The 16,032-nt window shown below is 43.0% G+C and overlaps 1 protein-coding gene across 2 annotated transcripts in view; it reads left to right on the plus strand.

Annotated features, from left to right (window-relative positions):
- Nucleotides 1–15,566, plus strand: part of olgc3 (membrane guanylyl cyclase) — a 108,651-nt gene extending 93,085 nt beyond the window's left edge. Inside the window, exons 17-24 of one of the 2 annotated variants that reach the window (XM_023961322.1) lie at nucleotides 9,854–10,017; nucleotides 10,178–10,301; nucleotides 10,370–10,438; nucleotides 13,635–13,809; nucleotides 13,894–13,992; nucleotides 14,119–14,204; nucleotides 14,514–14,599; nucleotides 14,674–14,969. In XM_023961322.1, coding sequence (XP_023817090.1) covers nucleotides 9,854–10,017; nucleotides 10,178–10,301; nucleotides 10,370–10,438; nucleotides 13,635–13,809; nucleotides 13,894–13,992; nucleotides 14,119–14,204; nucleotides 14,514–14,599; nucleotides 14,674–14,761 — 891 coding nt within the window. In that variant the 3' untranslated portion in view covers nucleotides 14,762–14,969. 2 annotated transcript variants of the gene reach the window in all.
- The last annotated feature ends 466 nt before the right edge of the window (nucleotides 15,567–16,032 follow it).

The following is a 16,032-nucleotide window of genomic DNA, read 5'->3' on the forward strand; positions in this document are numbered from 1 at the left end:
GAAAATACACATGAAATTGGAAATGTAACTTACCAAATATATGCGCCCAAAGAGAAGGCCAATCCGATGGCGGCAAATGCTGCAAGAACGGCAGAATAACATAGCTTTTGAAGATCACAAAGCTGCTGCATGCCACCATACGTTTCTAACAATAGCGTTTAAAATAGTACAGCGGCGACTTTTTTTTGACAAAATATGGTTAAACTTACAACGTAACAGCAGTTGGAAAAACTTTCCTCCAGCCGAAGAAAGTACCGTTAATGAGGAGTACCGAGAGGACTGAAAAACATGGCAGAATTTTCCAAACCACTGGCTGAAGGAAAGAGGCAGCGCACGCATTGTACGTTAATGACGTCATTAATTTTCGGCTCAAATATTTTGTGTTGTGCTTCAAAAGACACTTAAAAAAATGAAGTCCTGTGAACTTGAAACAGAAATTTTGTCAACACGACTCAAATAAATAGAGGTGAAATAACTTTTATACCTTTTTTGAGTGATTGCAACTTATTTTTTTTAAGGAACCTTTACTAAATGGGTTTACAGTGTGGAAAGTGCCCCTACGGGGTAATCCTTTGTTCTCCTGGGGGACTTCAATGCCCACGTGGGCAATGACGGTGGCACCTGGAGGGGCGTGATTGGTAGGAATGGCCCTCCTGATCTGAACCCGAGTGATGTTTTGTTATTGGACTTCTGTGATTGTCATAGTTTGTCCATAACGAATACCATGTTCGAGCACAAGGGTGTCCATCAATACACGTGGCATCAGGACACCCTAGAAAGGAGGTCAATGATCGACTTTGTAGTTGTTTTAGGCGACGTTTGGCCCTGTGTCTTGGACAATTGGGTGAAGAGAGGGGCGGAGCTGTCCACTGATCACTACCTGGTGGTGAGTTGGATTCACTGGCGGGGAAGGAGACCAGAAAGACTTATAAAAACCCAAACGTACTGTGAATGTCTGCTGGGAACGTCTGGCTGAGCCCTCCGTTAGGAAAGTCTGTAACTCCCACATCCGGGAGAACTTCAAACAGGTACTGAGGGATGTTGGGGAAATTGAGTCCGAGTGGACCATGTTTTCCACTTCCATTGTCTCTGCTGCAGCTATGAGCTGTCTCTGTCTCGCAAGGTCTCTGGTGCCTGTTGCGGCGGTAACCCCCGAACCCGGTGATGGACACCAGAAGTACGGGATGCTGTCAAGCTGAAGGCCTGGCTGGCCTATGGAACTCCAGAGGCAGCTGACATGTATCGGCAGTCTAAGCGAACTGGCGGACTCGAAGAAATTCTGGCAAACCCTTCTGTGCCTCAGGAGGGGGAAAGCAGTTCTCCACAGGCACAGTTTTCAGTGCAGGTGGCGGGCTGTTGACTTTAACTGGGGACATTGTCGGGCGGTGGAAGGAATACTTCGAGGATCTCCTCAATCCCACTGACACGACTTCTTTTGAAGAAGCAGAGAATGAGGACTTTGGGGTGAGGCTGTCTATTACCCGGGCTGAAGTCACTAAGGTAGTCAACGAGCTTCTCAGTGGCAAGGCCCCGGGAGTGGATGAAGTCCGCCCTGAGTACCTCAAGTTTCTGGATGCTGTGGGAGTGTCTTGGCTGACACGTCTCTGCAGCATCGCGTTGCAGTCTGGAACTGTACCACTGGACTGGCAGACAGGGGTGGTGGTTCCCCTTTTTAAGAAGGGGGGCCGGAGGGTGTGTTCCAACTACAGAGGAATTACACTCCTCAGCCTCCCTGGGAAAGTCTATGCCAGGGTACTGGAGAGGAGAGTCCGTCCAATAGTCAAACCTCAGATTCAAGAACAACAGTGCAGTTTCCAACCTGGTCGTGGAACAGTGGACCAGCTTTACATCATATCTAGGGTACTGCAGTGATTGTGGGAGTTCGCTTACACAGTCCATATGTGTTTTGTGGATTTGGAGAAGGCGTTGGACAGCGTCCCCCTTGGTATCCTGTGGAGGTTGCTCTGGGAGAATGGGGTCCGGGGAGCCTTACTGAGTGCTGTCCGGTCTCTGTATGACTGGAGTAAGAGCTTGGTTCGCAAAGCCGGCAGTAAATCAGACCTGTTCCCGGTCCACGTTGGACTCCGGCAAGGCTGCCCTTTACCACCGGTTCTGTTTATAGTTTTTATGGACAGAATTTGTAGGCGCAGCCAGGGGCCGGGGGGGGGTCTGGTTTAGGGACCACAGGATTTCCTCTTTGCTTTTTGCAGATGATGTTTTCCTGTTGGCTTCATCAGGCCAGGACCTCCAGCGTACACTGGGGCGGTTTGCAACGAGTGTGAAGCAGCTGGGATGAGGTTCAACGCCTCTAAATTTGAGGCCATGGTTCTCGACCGGGAAAAGGTAGTTTGTCATGTCTAGGTGGGTTGAGTGTTCCTGCCCCAGGTGGAGGAGTTTAAATATCTGGGGGTCTTGTTCACGAGTGAGGGAAGCCTGGAGCGTGAGATTGACAGGCGGATCGGAGCGGCGTCTGTAGTTATGCAGTCGCTGCATCGGCCCGTTGTGGTGAAGAGAGAGCTGAGCCAAAAGGCAAAGCTCTCAATTTACCGGTGGATCTTCGTTCCAATACTCACTTATGGTCATGAGCTATGGGTCCAGAATACAAGCGGCTGAAACGAGCTTCCTCCGTAGGGTGGCTGGGCGCTCCCTTAGAGATAGGGTGAGAAGCTCGGTCACCCGCAGAGAGAGAGCTCAGAATTTTTCCACATCCAGAGGAGCCAGTTGAGGTGGCTCGGGCATCTAGTCCGGATGCCTCTTGGACTCCTCCCTAGAGAGATTTTCTGGAGAGACTATGTCTCTCGGCTGGCCCGGGAACTAATCGGGGTCCCCCCAGAGGAACTGGAGGAAGTGGCTGGGGCAAAGGAAGTCTGGGCATCTCTGCTCAGTCTGCTGCCCCTGCGACCCAGTTACGGATAAGCGGAGGAAGATGGATGGATATTCATTTTCTGTCAAATGTTGCGGCTGGTTTAGACTTAGATTTTATGGTAAAGATTGGAATGTCAAAATGGATGCTAACACCCGGATGCTAACTTTAGCTGCAAGCGACTATTAAGGATAAATAAAGTAAAATAAAATGACAAAACCGATGTGACAGAAGAGTTTTCGGTGAAATGAAAGGAAAGGTTTGAAAGGTGTGGAGAGAGCAGCCAAGTTGTCTCCTAGAGACACTGAGGAAGACAAAGTCCTTCAAAGTCAACTTTATTGTCAATTCTTCACATGTGCATCACATACAATGAATCGAAAATCCGTTTCTTACTCTCTCGTGTCTGTTCAGGAGAAGAAAAATAAAAACAAAGTACACGTTTAAAATGAAATAAATAAGTAAAAAGAAAGAAAAAGATACAATTTACAATATACAACATAGGCAATTTGCTATAAAAGTGCGAGTGCACTTAAGGCAGTGTCTCAAGGCAGCGGGGGGGGGGGGGGGGGGGGGGGGGGTTCGTTTGAGCACTGTTCATGGGGGGATATGGGTGGTGGGTAGGTGGAGAGGGGAGAGGGTGTTTAGCATCCTGATGGCCTGGTGTGTGAAACTGTTTCTGAGTCTGGTGGTCCGGGAGCAGAGGCTCCTGTGCCCCCCCACACAGTGATGCAGCTGGAGAGGATGCTCTCGATGGTCCCTCTGTAGAATGTGGTCATGATGGCTGGTGAAGCCCCTGATCTTTTTAGTTTCCGCAGGAAGTAGAGACGTTGCTGACCTTTCTTTGCCAATGATGTGGTGTGGGCGGTCCAGGAGAGGTCCTCACTGATGTGAACCCCCAGGAATTTTGTGCTGCTCACTCTCTCCACAGCAGTACCATCAATGATCAGTGGCAGGTGTTGAGTGTGGCCCCTCTGGAAGTTGACAACAATCTCCTTTGTCTTGCCGACATTTAGCAGGAGGTTATTGTCTCTGCACCATTTTGTCAGCAGATCCACCTCTTCCCTGTAGTGGGTCTCATCGCCCTTGGTGATGAGACCCACCAGGGTTGTGTCGTCTGCAAATTTCACAAGGTGGTTTGTGCTGTGGGTTATTGTGCAGTCATGTGTCAGCAGGGTGAAGAGCAACGGACTAAGCACACAGCCTTGGGGTGCCCCGGTGTTGAGAATGATTGTATTTGAGGTGTTGTTGCCGGCTCGTACTGTTTGTGGTCTTTGGCTGAGGAAGTCCAGTAGCCAGTTGCAGATGGGGGTGTTAACACCCAGCTTGTCCAGTTTGCAAATGAGTTGCTGTGGTATTATTGTGTTAAATGCGGAGCTGAAGTCTATGAACAGCATTCTCACATATGTGTCCTTTTTGTCTAAGTGGGTGAGAGCTGGATGGAGAGCAGAACAAATGGCGTCCTCTGTCGATCGTTTGGGTCGGTATGCAAACTGAAAGGGGTCCAGGGTGGGGGGAAGAGTGGACTTGATGTGTGACATGACTAGCCTTTCAAAGCACTTCATGATGATGGGCGTTAGTGCTATGGGGCGGTAGCCATTGAGGCAGGATGGTGATGGTTTCTTTGGCAAAGGGATGATAGTTGTAGCCTTGAAGCATGATGGGACGATGTTAAAGATGTCTGTGAGGACATCCTTAAGCTCTTCTGCGCATTCCTTCAGCACACGGCCTGGGATATTGTCTGGACCTGCTGCTTTTCGTGGGTTGATGGTGGAGAGTGTCCTCTTCACGCTGGTAGTTGTCAGGTGCAGAGTTTGATCCTGGGGGGAGGGGGGGCGTTTTCTGTGGGTGTGCGCTGTTTAGTCCTTCAAAGCGTGAAAAGAAGCTGTTCAGGTTGTTGAGAAGGGGGGTGTTGTTCTCACAGCTCTGCGGTGCAGGCTTGTAGTCTGTGATGGCCTGGATGCCCTGCCACAGGCTCTGTGCATCTCTGCTGTCGTTGAAGTGAGAAGATACCTTGTGCATATAGTCCTTTTTTGCTTTCCTGATGCCCCGGGACAGGTTGGCTCTTGCTGTTCTTAGGCCAGCTTCATCCCCTGCTCTGAAGGCATTGTCTCTGGCTCTCAGTAGCCCTTTGACTTCCCCTGTCAGCCAGGGCTTCTGGTTGGCTCGAATGATGATGCTTTTCGTGTGTGTCACATCATCGATGCACTTTGTGATGTAGGAGGTTACTGTGTCTGTGTACTCCTCGATGTCTGTCAGGTTGTTGTAGGTGGCAGTTTGTTTAAACATGTCCCAGTCTGTTGTTTCAAAGCAGTCCTGAAGGGCAGAGGATGCTCCCTCTGGCCACACTCTTATTTTCTTCAAAACTGGTTTTGCAAGTTTCACCCTTTGTCTGTATGCAGGCGTTAGCATAACACTGAGGTGGTCTGATGTTCCGATGTGGGGGAGGGGGGTTGCTCTGTAAGCTTTTTTGTGAGGAGTGTAAACAAGGTCCAGTATGTTGTTTCCTCTTGTTGGAAAGTGCACATGCTGATGAAATTTTGGAAGGACTGTTTTGAGATCAGCGTGGTTGAAATCTCCGGCAAGAATGATGAAGCCATCTGGATGTGCTGTTTGTTGTTCACCAATGACCTGGAATAGTTCATTTAGCGCTGCATTCCTGTCACTGTTGTTGGTTGTCGGGGGGATGTATACTGCCACTAATAAAATCGCAGTAAACTCCCTCGGCAGGTAGAAAGGACGGCACTTCAGGATCATGAACTCCGCCCGCGGGGAACAGTGTTTGCTCACCAGCTGAGCGTCCCGGCACCATGCGTCACGAATGTAAACACAGACCCCGCCGCCGCGTGTTTTTCCTCCGTCTACGATGTCTCTGTCCGCCCGATAGCACGTTAGTTGTTCCAGTTGTATGGCAGAGTCGGGAATGTTGTTGTTTAGCCATGTTTCCGTGAAGATGAACACACAGCAGTTACTCGTTGTCCGGTTCGCTGATCGGAGTAGGCGAACATTATCCATCTTGCTGTCCAGGGACCTCACGTTAGCCAGAATTATAGATGGTATGTTTGGACGAGTTGGGTTAGCTGCCAGTCGGGCTTTGATACCTCCACGATGTCCCCTCTTCCTTGTCCTTGCGCACCGTTTTCGGTGCGACCTTCCTGGGGCGGGCGCGTCTGGTGAGTTCCGTGTAGTGGTTTCTGGCTGGCGTAGTAATCCCAGCTCTACCAGCATCTCTGGTTTCGTGTCCAAAACGTCGCATATTTTGCTGTTTCTAATTTCAAGCAGTCTCTGTCGACTGTACTTGTGTTTCGTTGTAGCATCAAAAAGCATCATAAATAGAACCAGAAAGGAATAATAAAAAAATAAGATAAGCAAAACGAAAATAAGCACAGACACGCGCACTGAGAGAGCAAGGGGCCGCTGCGACTGCTCGCGCCGCGCCTCACCTGCTGAGGTCCAGGAAGCAGAGATGAAGATGCTGAGGTTTAGGATGGATCAGGAATGAGGACATCAGAGGGACAGAACATGTTAGAGGTTCTGGAGATGAAGTCAGACTGAGATGGTTGGGACATTTCCAGAGGAAAGACTGAAGGGTGCTGAGGCCAGAGCTGCTAGTGGTCTAGAGGAAGACCAGAGAGGAGGATTCTGGATGCAGAGCAGGAAGACATGAAGGTAGCTGCTGGTAGAGGATACAGGAGACAAGAAGGTAACTGCTGGTAGAGTATAATGAAGACATGAAAGGTAACTGCTGGTAGAGGATGATGAAGACATGAAGGTAGCTGCTGGTAGAGGATACAGGAGACAGACGGAGGAAGCTGACTGGCTGTGACGACCCTTGAATGGAAAAGCCCTAAGGAAAAGAAGAGGATTATTGAAGTATCATTTTTTTACTTCAACATATTGGATATATACAAAGTGGTTTTCACATCTTTCTGTACATAGAGTTCCCAGTTTGTCTGGCTAAGTCCTTCTTGAGAGAAATAGTTTATTATGTTTCATTTTGTAAACATATTTATTCAAATAAATTCTTTGTTTGTAAATTGAGTTTAAATATGGTTTAATGTTTGTTGTATATTTTTATGTTGCTTTATGTTTATGGGGTTTAAAATCTATATTTTCATCTCACAGATTATTAATATTTTTTATTGTGTGAGTAAAACAAATTTTTTTAAGTCACTTCCAAGTTTTTATCTGGTGATCTGTATTCTATCAACCATAATTGACATTTTATCACCTAATGCAACTTTTTTGTGTACTCTGCTCAGTGTTTAGTTTTCTAATTCAAAATTGTTGTCTTTGCCCTGGCAGAACAGTTTTTGGTTCAGCTGCTTTGGAAAAGGGTGACTGTAGCAGATTTGAACAGACACGTGGGAGACGGAAACAGCAGACGAGGAACTGATGGAGATGTTTGGTGTTCAGGACAGAAAGGAAGAAGCGCATGTGTGTGCGCTGCAGGCGCACACACATGCACACACGCTCGCACACACACCCGTGCGCATTGACGCGCACGCACGGACCCGGTAACACGTCATCTACATCAACTTACCCTTTTCATTCCGTCCCTATCCCCCTGCAGGTAGCCCTGGGTGCACACTAGGTTGCCGACTCACCATCCCCATGCATACATTAACACGAAGCACACACGACGCCAACATTAGCGTCTGTTTACCCGGAAGTAACCCGGAAGTGGTCATTTGGCATACCGGGTCATGTGACGCATCGGTCACTGTTTGTATTTATTTTTAATGATGATTATTATTATTTTTCTGTACACGACACAGAATGTTTCTTTGAATGAAACTGTTTATTTCTGTATGTTTATATCTGTTTGTGAACAATGTAAACACTTCTCCCTATTTTTTCTTTGGACTGATGGAGAGCAACGCCCAGGATGAGGGGCTTACCATTTAAAAGAGAACCAGATACAGCTGTCAGTGTGGGAGTCTGAGTGGAGAAGTTGGAGAGTCTGAGAGGAGAATTTGGAGTGTTGGAGTGGAGAAGTCTTTGTTGGTCAGCCTTTGTGGAGCAATTGGTGTGCTCTGTTCTTGAATAAAACCAAGAATACTTTCACCTTGGCGCCTCTGCCCAATCATTCCCTGACGGGACCCACGACAGATGGTCAAGTACTCTGCTAAAGGAATGGAAATGGCAGTGGTGAAGGAAGACATGAGAGTGGACGAAGAGAACACCAGTTGATCTTATTTTGTAATCTGAAGGAGATCACAGACCAAAGTTTTGGCTGAGAAAGTATAGATGAAGCTTTTTGGACGTGATGTGAGATATTCAAAAAAGAAGAGAATGAATAATGCTTTAATGCTGCTGACCTCTATATCTTTATCTTAATGGCTTTTCATCTGGTTAAATATAAAATTTGTTTGTTCATCTGCTAAATAAAAAACGTGATAAAAAAGAAAAAACCTTGCAGCTATAACTGAGACTCATGCATGATCACATGCTAACTTACTTAGAGGCTTTACTGCAGACGAGAGCCGAGGATCTGACGTGCTGTGATGTAAAGATGATGGAGTGTTGCTCTTTTCTGAAACCCCATACAGTTTTTCAGACAGTGGTGATCATCTGATTGTCAGGAAATGGTGTGAAAGGACACACAATCCAGGAAACCACATATCATGCAGGAACTGAATTTTTAATAAATTAATGTAAACATGAAATATTTCAGAACAAATAAGGGAGAATTTAAAAGTGGAATATGACAGATGACATGACTAATGTGAACCATAACTCTTTAGTTGACCAATGAAAATGATATTTGGCATATTCCTTGTACTGAGCATGAAAAGATGTTGCAAAAAGAAGAAAACTCCCTCTAATCTAAAAATAAAATATACAGGGGCCTAAAGTCTGTTGAGTGTGTGGGGGATCAGGGAACAGAGATAAACAAAAATACTGTAAAATGTTTGATAAGACATTAGAAGACCAGTTATTACATGCATCTACAGCAGTGAATGTAGTCTGGGTCAAGTGGAAGCTTATCTTATGTCAGTCCATTTAAGATAAACTTTGCAGAAGAAGGGTCAGAAGCAGAAGCCTTTATTGTCATTATACATAATAATAAAATAAAATTGTAGCAGCCTTGGAGTGGTAAATACCATAAAACTAATCAAAATATATACCCAAACCAATAAAAATACAAACAAAAAAATAGAATAGTGGAGTGCAATGAAGTACAGCACAATAAATATCGTGTGTGTGGAGGCAGATGAAAGCCAGTTATACCATGGTCCAGGTGAATACTTGATTCTGATTTGCTTCTGTGTGTGCGTTAAAAAGTGATATACCACAGGATAACCGCACGGTGAAAAAAGAAGTTCTGGTCACCTAGCTAAAACGTTTTGTATCTTTGCGCCAGCTTCTTTAGAACAACCTTTTGCTTCATCGTTTGGACAAAAACAAATGGTAAGAGGTGAACTGTTTCTCTGAACTGATGCTTTATTAAACCCATAGGAAAGATCAGCATATGTTATAAAGTGATAATACATACTTCGAAGGCCATTAACCCGCTTATACCATGGTCACTTACAAAATAAATAAATATTTACCAGTTTTTAGTCCTTAATTCTGTTTTTTTCCGATTTGGATCGCTTTTCTCACAAAAAGCGAACTATTTTTTACGCCGCACCACGTAACAAATAGTCCGCATCACGTTGCACCACCGCTGTAGTCAAATCATATCGCTGAATTTTGACTATGTATTATCACTTTATAACATACTTTGCGGAAGCAACATCAACAGTTGCTTTTTAACTTTTGCTTTTTCACTTTTAACACACAGCGTGCGTTAAAAAGTAATAAGGCATACTTTCTCGGCCATTAACCCTTACTTATTGCACACATAAGTTGCCGATTTGTGAGTGGGGAGTTCTGATGCATAATGAGCAGTCAAAGTGGGGTGTAGTTAGTGGGAGTATGTGTGTTCAGTAGGGTAAAACATGTGGCTTCTGCTCAATGTCCCTTTTTTGTTCAATTTGTCTGCAGTTTCGTGGTATCAGCAGAGGCAGAAGAGCCAATATAATTGACTCAATGCTGCGTATGTTGGAGCAGTACAGCTCCAACCTGGAAGATCTCATCAGAGAACGAACTGATGAACTTGAGGTTGAAAGAAACAAGACTGAGAAGCTAGTTGGACAGCTTCTGCCAAAGTAAGACTATTGCATTGACTAACTTTCATATGCTTTATCTTTTGCTAAAAGAAACAAATGTTACAGCATTGAAAAAAATGATACATTTGAACAGCCAACATTTTGATTAAAATGATATTTTGAGCTGAAGATGAGAGATTTTGATGTCCACTTGTTTCAGGTCTGTGGCTCAGGCTCTGAAGAAAGGGAAACCAGTCCAACCAGAGCATTACTCAGACTGCACTCTTTACTTCAGTGACATTGTGGGGTTTACCACCATCTCTGCCCTCAGTGAGCCTATAGAGGTATCAATATTTTACACCTGTGATTTAACTGTTGATGCATCCCAGTTTACCTGAGAGTGTGCTTCCAGGTGGTTGACCTGCTGAATGATCTGTACACCATGTTTGATGCCATCATTGCCTCTCATGACGTCTACAAGGTGAATTAAATTCACACATCCATCTTTATCTTTTTTTCCTCAACAAACCATCTGCCTTTTTACATTTTTTTCACTGAAAATGTCCATATTCCAAACTGTATTTTTTTTCTTTTGCGGTTGGACCAGAGATGTTCTAGTACTTTATCTAAAGTTTTATCCACACGCTCTGAATGTTTGTTGTCTTTAGTTACAGTCATTCCACAACTGTCCCATGACTGTAAACTCTGTAAACTCTCCTCTTGTGGAGATTTGGTAGAAATACACAAAGCTTGAAATAGGTCTAAGAAACAGAAGCCCTGATTATAGCTAGGACACTAACTTTCTGTAGTGGATAGCAATGGCCTTAGATTTGGCAGGGCTTACCCTAATCCCAACTGCTTCACACACAGCCAACAAAACTGGCCAACAACACAAACTGGGGGTCTTATTTCAATTTTCAATGATCTGCAAAAGCTAGAGCTCTCTAAACCAAACTCCCTCCCTCCAGCTCCTGGTTGTACAAATGATCACCAATTCTCTTTTATACATTTAATGTTCAGTGACAACATATTGATGAGAAGCATAAAAGTTCAAAGTACAGTGTTCCCTGGTTTATGTTCCATAAAAAAGAAATTGGTGAAATCTGTAAAGTACATCTAAGTAGATGTTTTGAGACTGTATTCCTCCTCAATACACACTTTAACCACTTTTGTCAGACAAACATTTGAAGTTGATTTTTTTGAATTTGAAATGGTTTATTTCAAGCAAGAATATTGCACCAAACAATACAATCATCATTCATACGTTCATACAAAGATATGTCAAATTAAGATAATTAAACATAAAATCAAAGATTGCTTGAAAGGGAGTGGAAGGAACCGAACTAATATAATCCCATCCCTGTTCTACCGTAACCATTTTAGTACATAATTTATCATTTTCCATCTCATAACTTTTAGCAGATATCAATGCCTTACCAACACAGTTTAAGGTCATTACGAATGCTTAAATATCCATCAATTAAAACCCATGCCAACAATAAATTACTTGATAATTATGTAAAATAGACATAACTATTTTGTTTATAAACTTAAAACATACACATCAGTTATCTAAAATATATTCAGATTATTTTCATTAGAAAACATCACAATTATGATTAAAAATAACACTATCAGAAATTAGACACAACAAATCATAGCCTTTTGGGGCAAGTGAAGTGATATAATTAGAGATCAATCAGTTTAGCTATCTTTAATAATTGATTAAGCAATTTTATTAAGAAAATTATAATTATAAGGTAATGGTGATTAATAAAAAGGTCCATATTCTGTTGATTGTCCAAGGTTTTTAATTCTATCTTGAACTGATTAACAGCTGTCCTTCTGGTTTTAAAAGAGTTTTTAAGTTCTCTTCCCTGTAATGTCTGCAGACAATTGTTTAGGGTCCTTGTCCTTGTTATCAGCGGAGCTGAAAGTTGAGGTCAAGTTGTCTGCAGGTCAGAACTCAGCTGAAAAAGAGGGTCACAGTTGATTTTCAAAAATAGCGCAGATCCAAGGCACCATATTTCTTGAAAATTATATTTGGCTCTTTGATTTATTACGTCATTTGTTGCTTCAGACGTCCATGATCAAACATTTCTCAGAGTACTTCATGTTTTTGACAACCAGTATCTTGGACTGGTCCGGTGGACCGAGTGGTTGGACGTAAATCCTGTGGCCTTTAACCCAAGTGTTCTCAATCTGCTTACGCTTCCTGAGAAGCCTGGCATGTTTGGTGATTTCAGCATTCCTTCTGGTCAGATGGTCGTTCAGATAAGCAGCAGATCCCTTCAGGTTCTTCCTTTGGTTCATCAGAGCTAGCTTGTGTTTCTGATTCACAAACCTGATTAGGTTCACTGGTTTATCCGTCTCCTTTCTCCTGTTAAGCGGGTGGCAGGTCTCCATGGTATTTAGATCCAGGGAAATCCCTTTAGATGTGAGAAATGATTCCACTTGGTGTTCCAGAGACTCTCCATTGCTCCCCATTTCAGAAGAACTGCTATCAATGCTCGCTCTATTAGCTCTAGCAATGTTAGCTCCAGCTGCAGTTAGCTTTGCCCGAGGTTTGATCTGTAATCCAGGGAGGATGACATTATTCAACCTTGCTTGTTGTTCAATACCATCCACTTTTTTCTACAGAATATCGACCCGGTTATCTTGTTGCTCGTTTTGAGCTCGGAGTCCTCTGAACTCTTCCACTATCTTCATGAGAGGAGTTAGTTTAGCCTGGATGTTGTTGAGTGCAGTTTTAATGTCATCACTATTACTTGTTACTTGGGTCTTCTTCGGGGACATAGTCCGTTGTCTTTCCTGGAGATAATCGGCTTTTTAGCCACTTGACGATCGTTGAAACTACTTTTAAGTAGCTGGATGATTGTTGTGAGAGCAGGCAAAGTGTGTCCGTTCCTCAACCCGGAACCAGAATCTGACATGAAGTTCAAACCTTTATAGAAAAAATAAGTCCAGGATTCATTCATTCATCCTCTTTCTTCATCTTCTGCCGTTTTCTTCCTTTCGGGGACACAGGATGCCGGAGCCTATCCTGGCCACTTGTGACAAAAGCAGGGGACACCCTGGACAGGTTGCCAGTCTGTCGCAGAGCCAGGATTATTAAATGAAAACAAAGATCTGATCATGATGAATATTTATATGACTCTGTCAATATACAAGGACAGCGTCCGTCTACAGAAGACATGCACGGAGATAGATTGACAAGAATTCACAATATACTGTTAAAATAAAACCTGTAAAGTTGCTGTTTAAAAAAAAACAGAGAAACAGTGAGACTTTGAAAGGTGAACTGTAATATAGCGAGGGAACACTGCAGTTGTTAATACAAGTCCTAATGCATCAAAAGTCACACATTTTTCAAAAATTAGTGTTCTTAACCGCTTTGTAGTACTCTAATCATATGACCTGGCTATAAAAATGTAACTTTTTCATTGCAGAACCTTTCTGACGTTTAAAACACAGTCAATATTGAATTCACCTGATGTTTATGGTTCCAATGGTTTGAATGTTCTGTAATGCCTACTCCTTTTCAAGCCCATTGGTTTGTTTTATCTGTCCATTTTTTTCTATTGTTTCTATTTTTATTATTTATTTATTTAATGTTTTTATTTAATTTTATTCTTTTAATTTTTTATGTTAAATTTGTTTTTAATAAAAATGTACAGGTGGAGACCATTGGAGATGCTTATATGGTAGCTTCAGGCGTCCCTAACAGAAATGGAAACCGTCATGCAGCTGAAGTGTCAAATATGTCCCTGGACATTCTCCATTCAATCGGAGCATTTAAGATCAAACACATGCCAGAGATCAAAGTAAAAATACGCATTGGACTGCACTCTGGTAATTTTAACACTGACAAGAAAATTGCTGTGATTATTGGTGGAAGTAGACCTCTGCTGAAAATGTATCTCCATTCATTCGTAGGTCCAGTGGTTGCAGGAGTGGTTGGTCTTACCATGCCTAGATACTGCCTCTTTGGAGACACTGTGACAACAGCCTCACTCATGGAGTCCAGTGGCCTACGTATGCAATAGAACAAATATTTCAGATCAGCTTAATCATAAAAAGATCAGCTTTTACCTGCCATATTGTGGATGCTCTACTATCAAATCAAAGGTTGATGTGTTTATCCCTGGTTTAACTGTTTAGCCTACAGGATACACATAAGTCTGAGTACTGTCAAAGTCCTGACCAGTCTCAAAGTGGGGTACCACATAGAGACGAGGAAGGCCCAGGTATGCTTAAAGACCCTGTCAAATAACAATTTTATTGATGAAAATAGAACTGAAGTTTAACATATCTGGAAAATACTCTCAAACATGGTTTTTAGGTTGTGTCTTTGTTCTGGAAAAAAATGTTTTACTGCATGGGTTCATGTATGTCACAATTACACCTGTGTTAAATAGAATTAGCTTTAGTAAATAAACAAGATTACATTTACTCATTGATGAAAATGTTTATTTCTGTTTTAATTTTTGTTTTTCATTAAGTTTTTTTGTTAGTCAATATATTTGGTTGTGTATCCATTCTGATATTTGTTGTAGGTCAAGGGCACAGAGGACACATACTGGCTTATGGGTCGGGATGGTTTCAATAAACCACTTCCTGTTCCTCCTGATCTGATTGGAGGGTAAGATAAAGAAAACTCTAGAAATCATAAGACTTAATGAAATGGTTAAATATCTGTTGACTTCTATCTTTCAGGGCCAGCAATCATGGAATCGCTCTTGATGAAATTCCTGTGGAAAGAAGACAAAAATTTTTGGACAGACAGAAACTGATTAAAAAATAGGCTAAAAGTATTTTTTAAAAACTCTGTTCAATTTTAGCTTCTGTTTCTAGTCTATTGTGTTATCTGTCACCACCACTCACCCTAAATCTAAACATGTTGATTTAGGGTTTATTGGTTAGGACCAAACAGGGCACATTCTAGATGTATTAAAAGTAATAATGTAAGATTTATTCCAAAAGGAGACATGTGAAATAAAAAATAAAACATTTTTTTCAGTTTTGTTTATCCCTTGTGCTATCCTATGACCCCACCCTTACATTGACCTGTTCTCCCTACTATGACAAAGGTGGATAAAGGTGGAAAGATTTCATGTAATCCATGAACACCAGTGAAGATCACAAATCATTGAAGAAAAAGGTTCAGAGCACTGTCTAGTGGGTCTAGATGACCCGACTCCCAATTTTAATGTCCCTAGGATAGCACAAGGGTTACTTTAACACAGACAGACAGATTAAAACTTGTCTATGCAGGGCAATGGGATATTAGCATTTCAAGCAAAAGACAATACAGTAATCAAGTAAAAACAATAAAAATGCAATCTGAGTTTTGATTAGGTGAAAGAAGGGTTAGGGTTAGGATTACAATTTTTTGGCATGGGTCAAATGAGCTGGAAAAAGGAAACTGAAAGATAAAATATTTGTTACTCTTTGAGTTGGGGTTGGATGGAGCTGGATTTGAACACTGGTTTACAGATATATTTTTCTTATTGTCATACAACTCATGAAGTAGGGAATGATTTATTTTAATATTTTCTTTAAGTTTGACAGGAGGCTCCGTTCAGATACAATAAAACAAAGATCTCCATAGAAATGTTTGTTTCTCTTTCGGCTTTACCCATCAGGGGTCGCCACAGCGAACGAGTCGCATTGTGAACTTGGCAACGTTTTTTACGCCGGATGCCCTTCCTGACGCAACCCTCTCAAAGCAACCGGGCTTGGGACCGGCACAGAAGTAGAGAAGGGAACAGGGAGCAGCCCGGAGTTGAACCCTGGTTTTGGGTATAAAAGTATCCCTAACGGAGCTCACAGGTGGAAGCGGGGAGGAGGGTGGGGCGACAAACGCAGTGCTCATGGAAATGTATTAAGAGGGCGTGGGCCACACACCTGATTCTTAAGTAGGACGCGGAACAGGTGAGTTAATTGGGCTGAACCGCCCGCAGAGAGAAGCGAAACTCGAGCCCAACCATGTCAGCCTGGCGGCCTTGAGGCATCGAGGGGGGGGGGGGCACTCTCACTTCTGTTCAGTCAAGACAACGGACATCATACAGGTAC

This window comes from Oryzias latipes, chromosome 2 (assembly GCF_002234675.1).
Source record: "Oryzias latipes chromosome 2, ASM223467v1".
Taxonomy (NCBI): Eukaryota; Metazoa; Chordata; class Actinopteri; order Beloniformes; family Adrianichthyidae; genus Oryzias; species Oryzias latipes.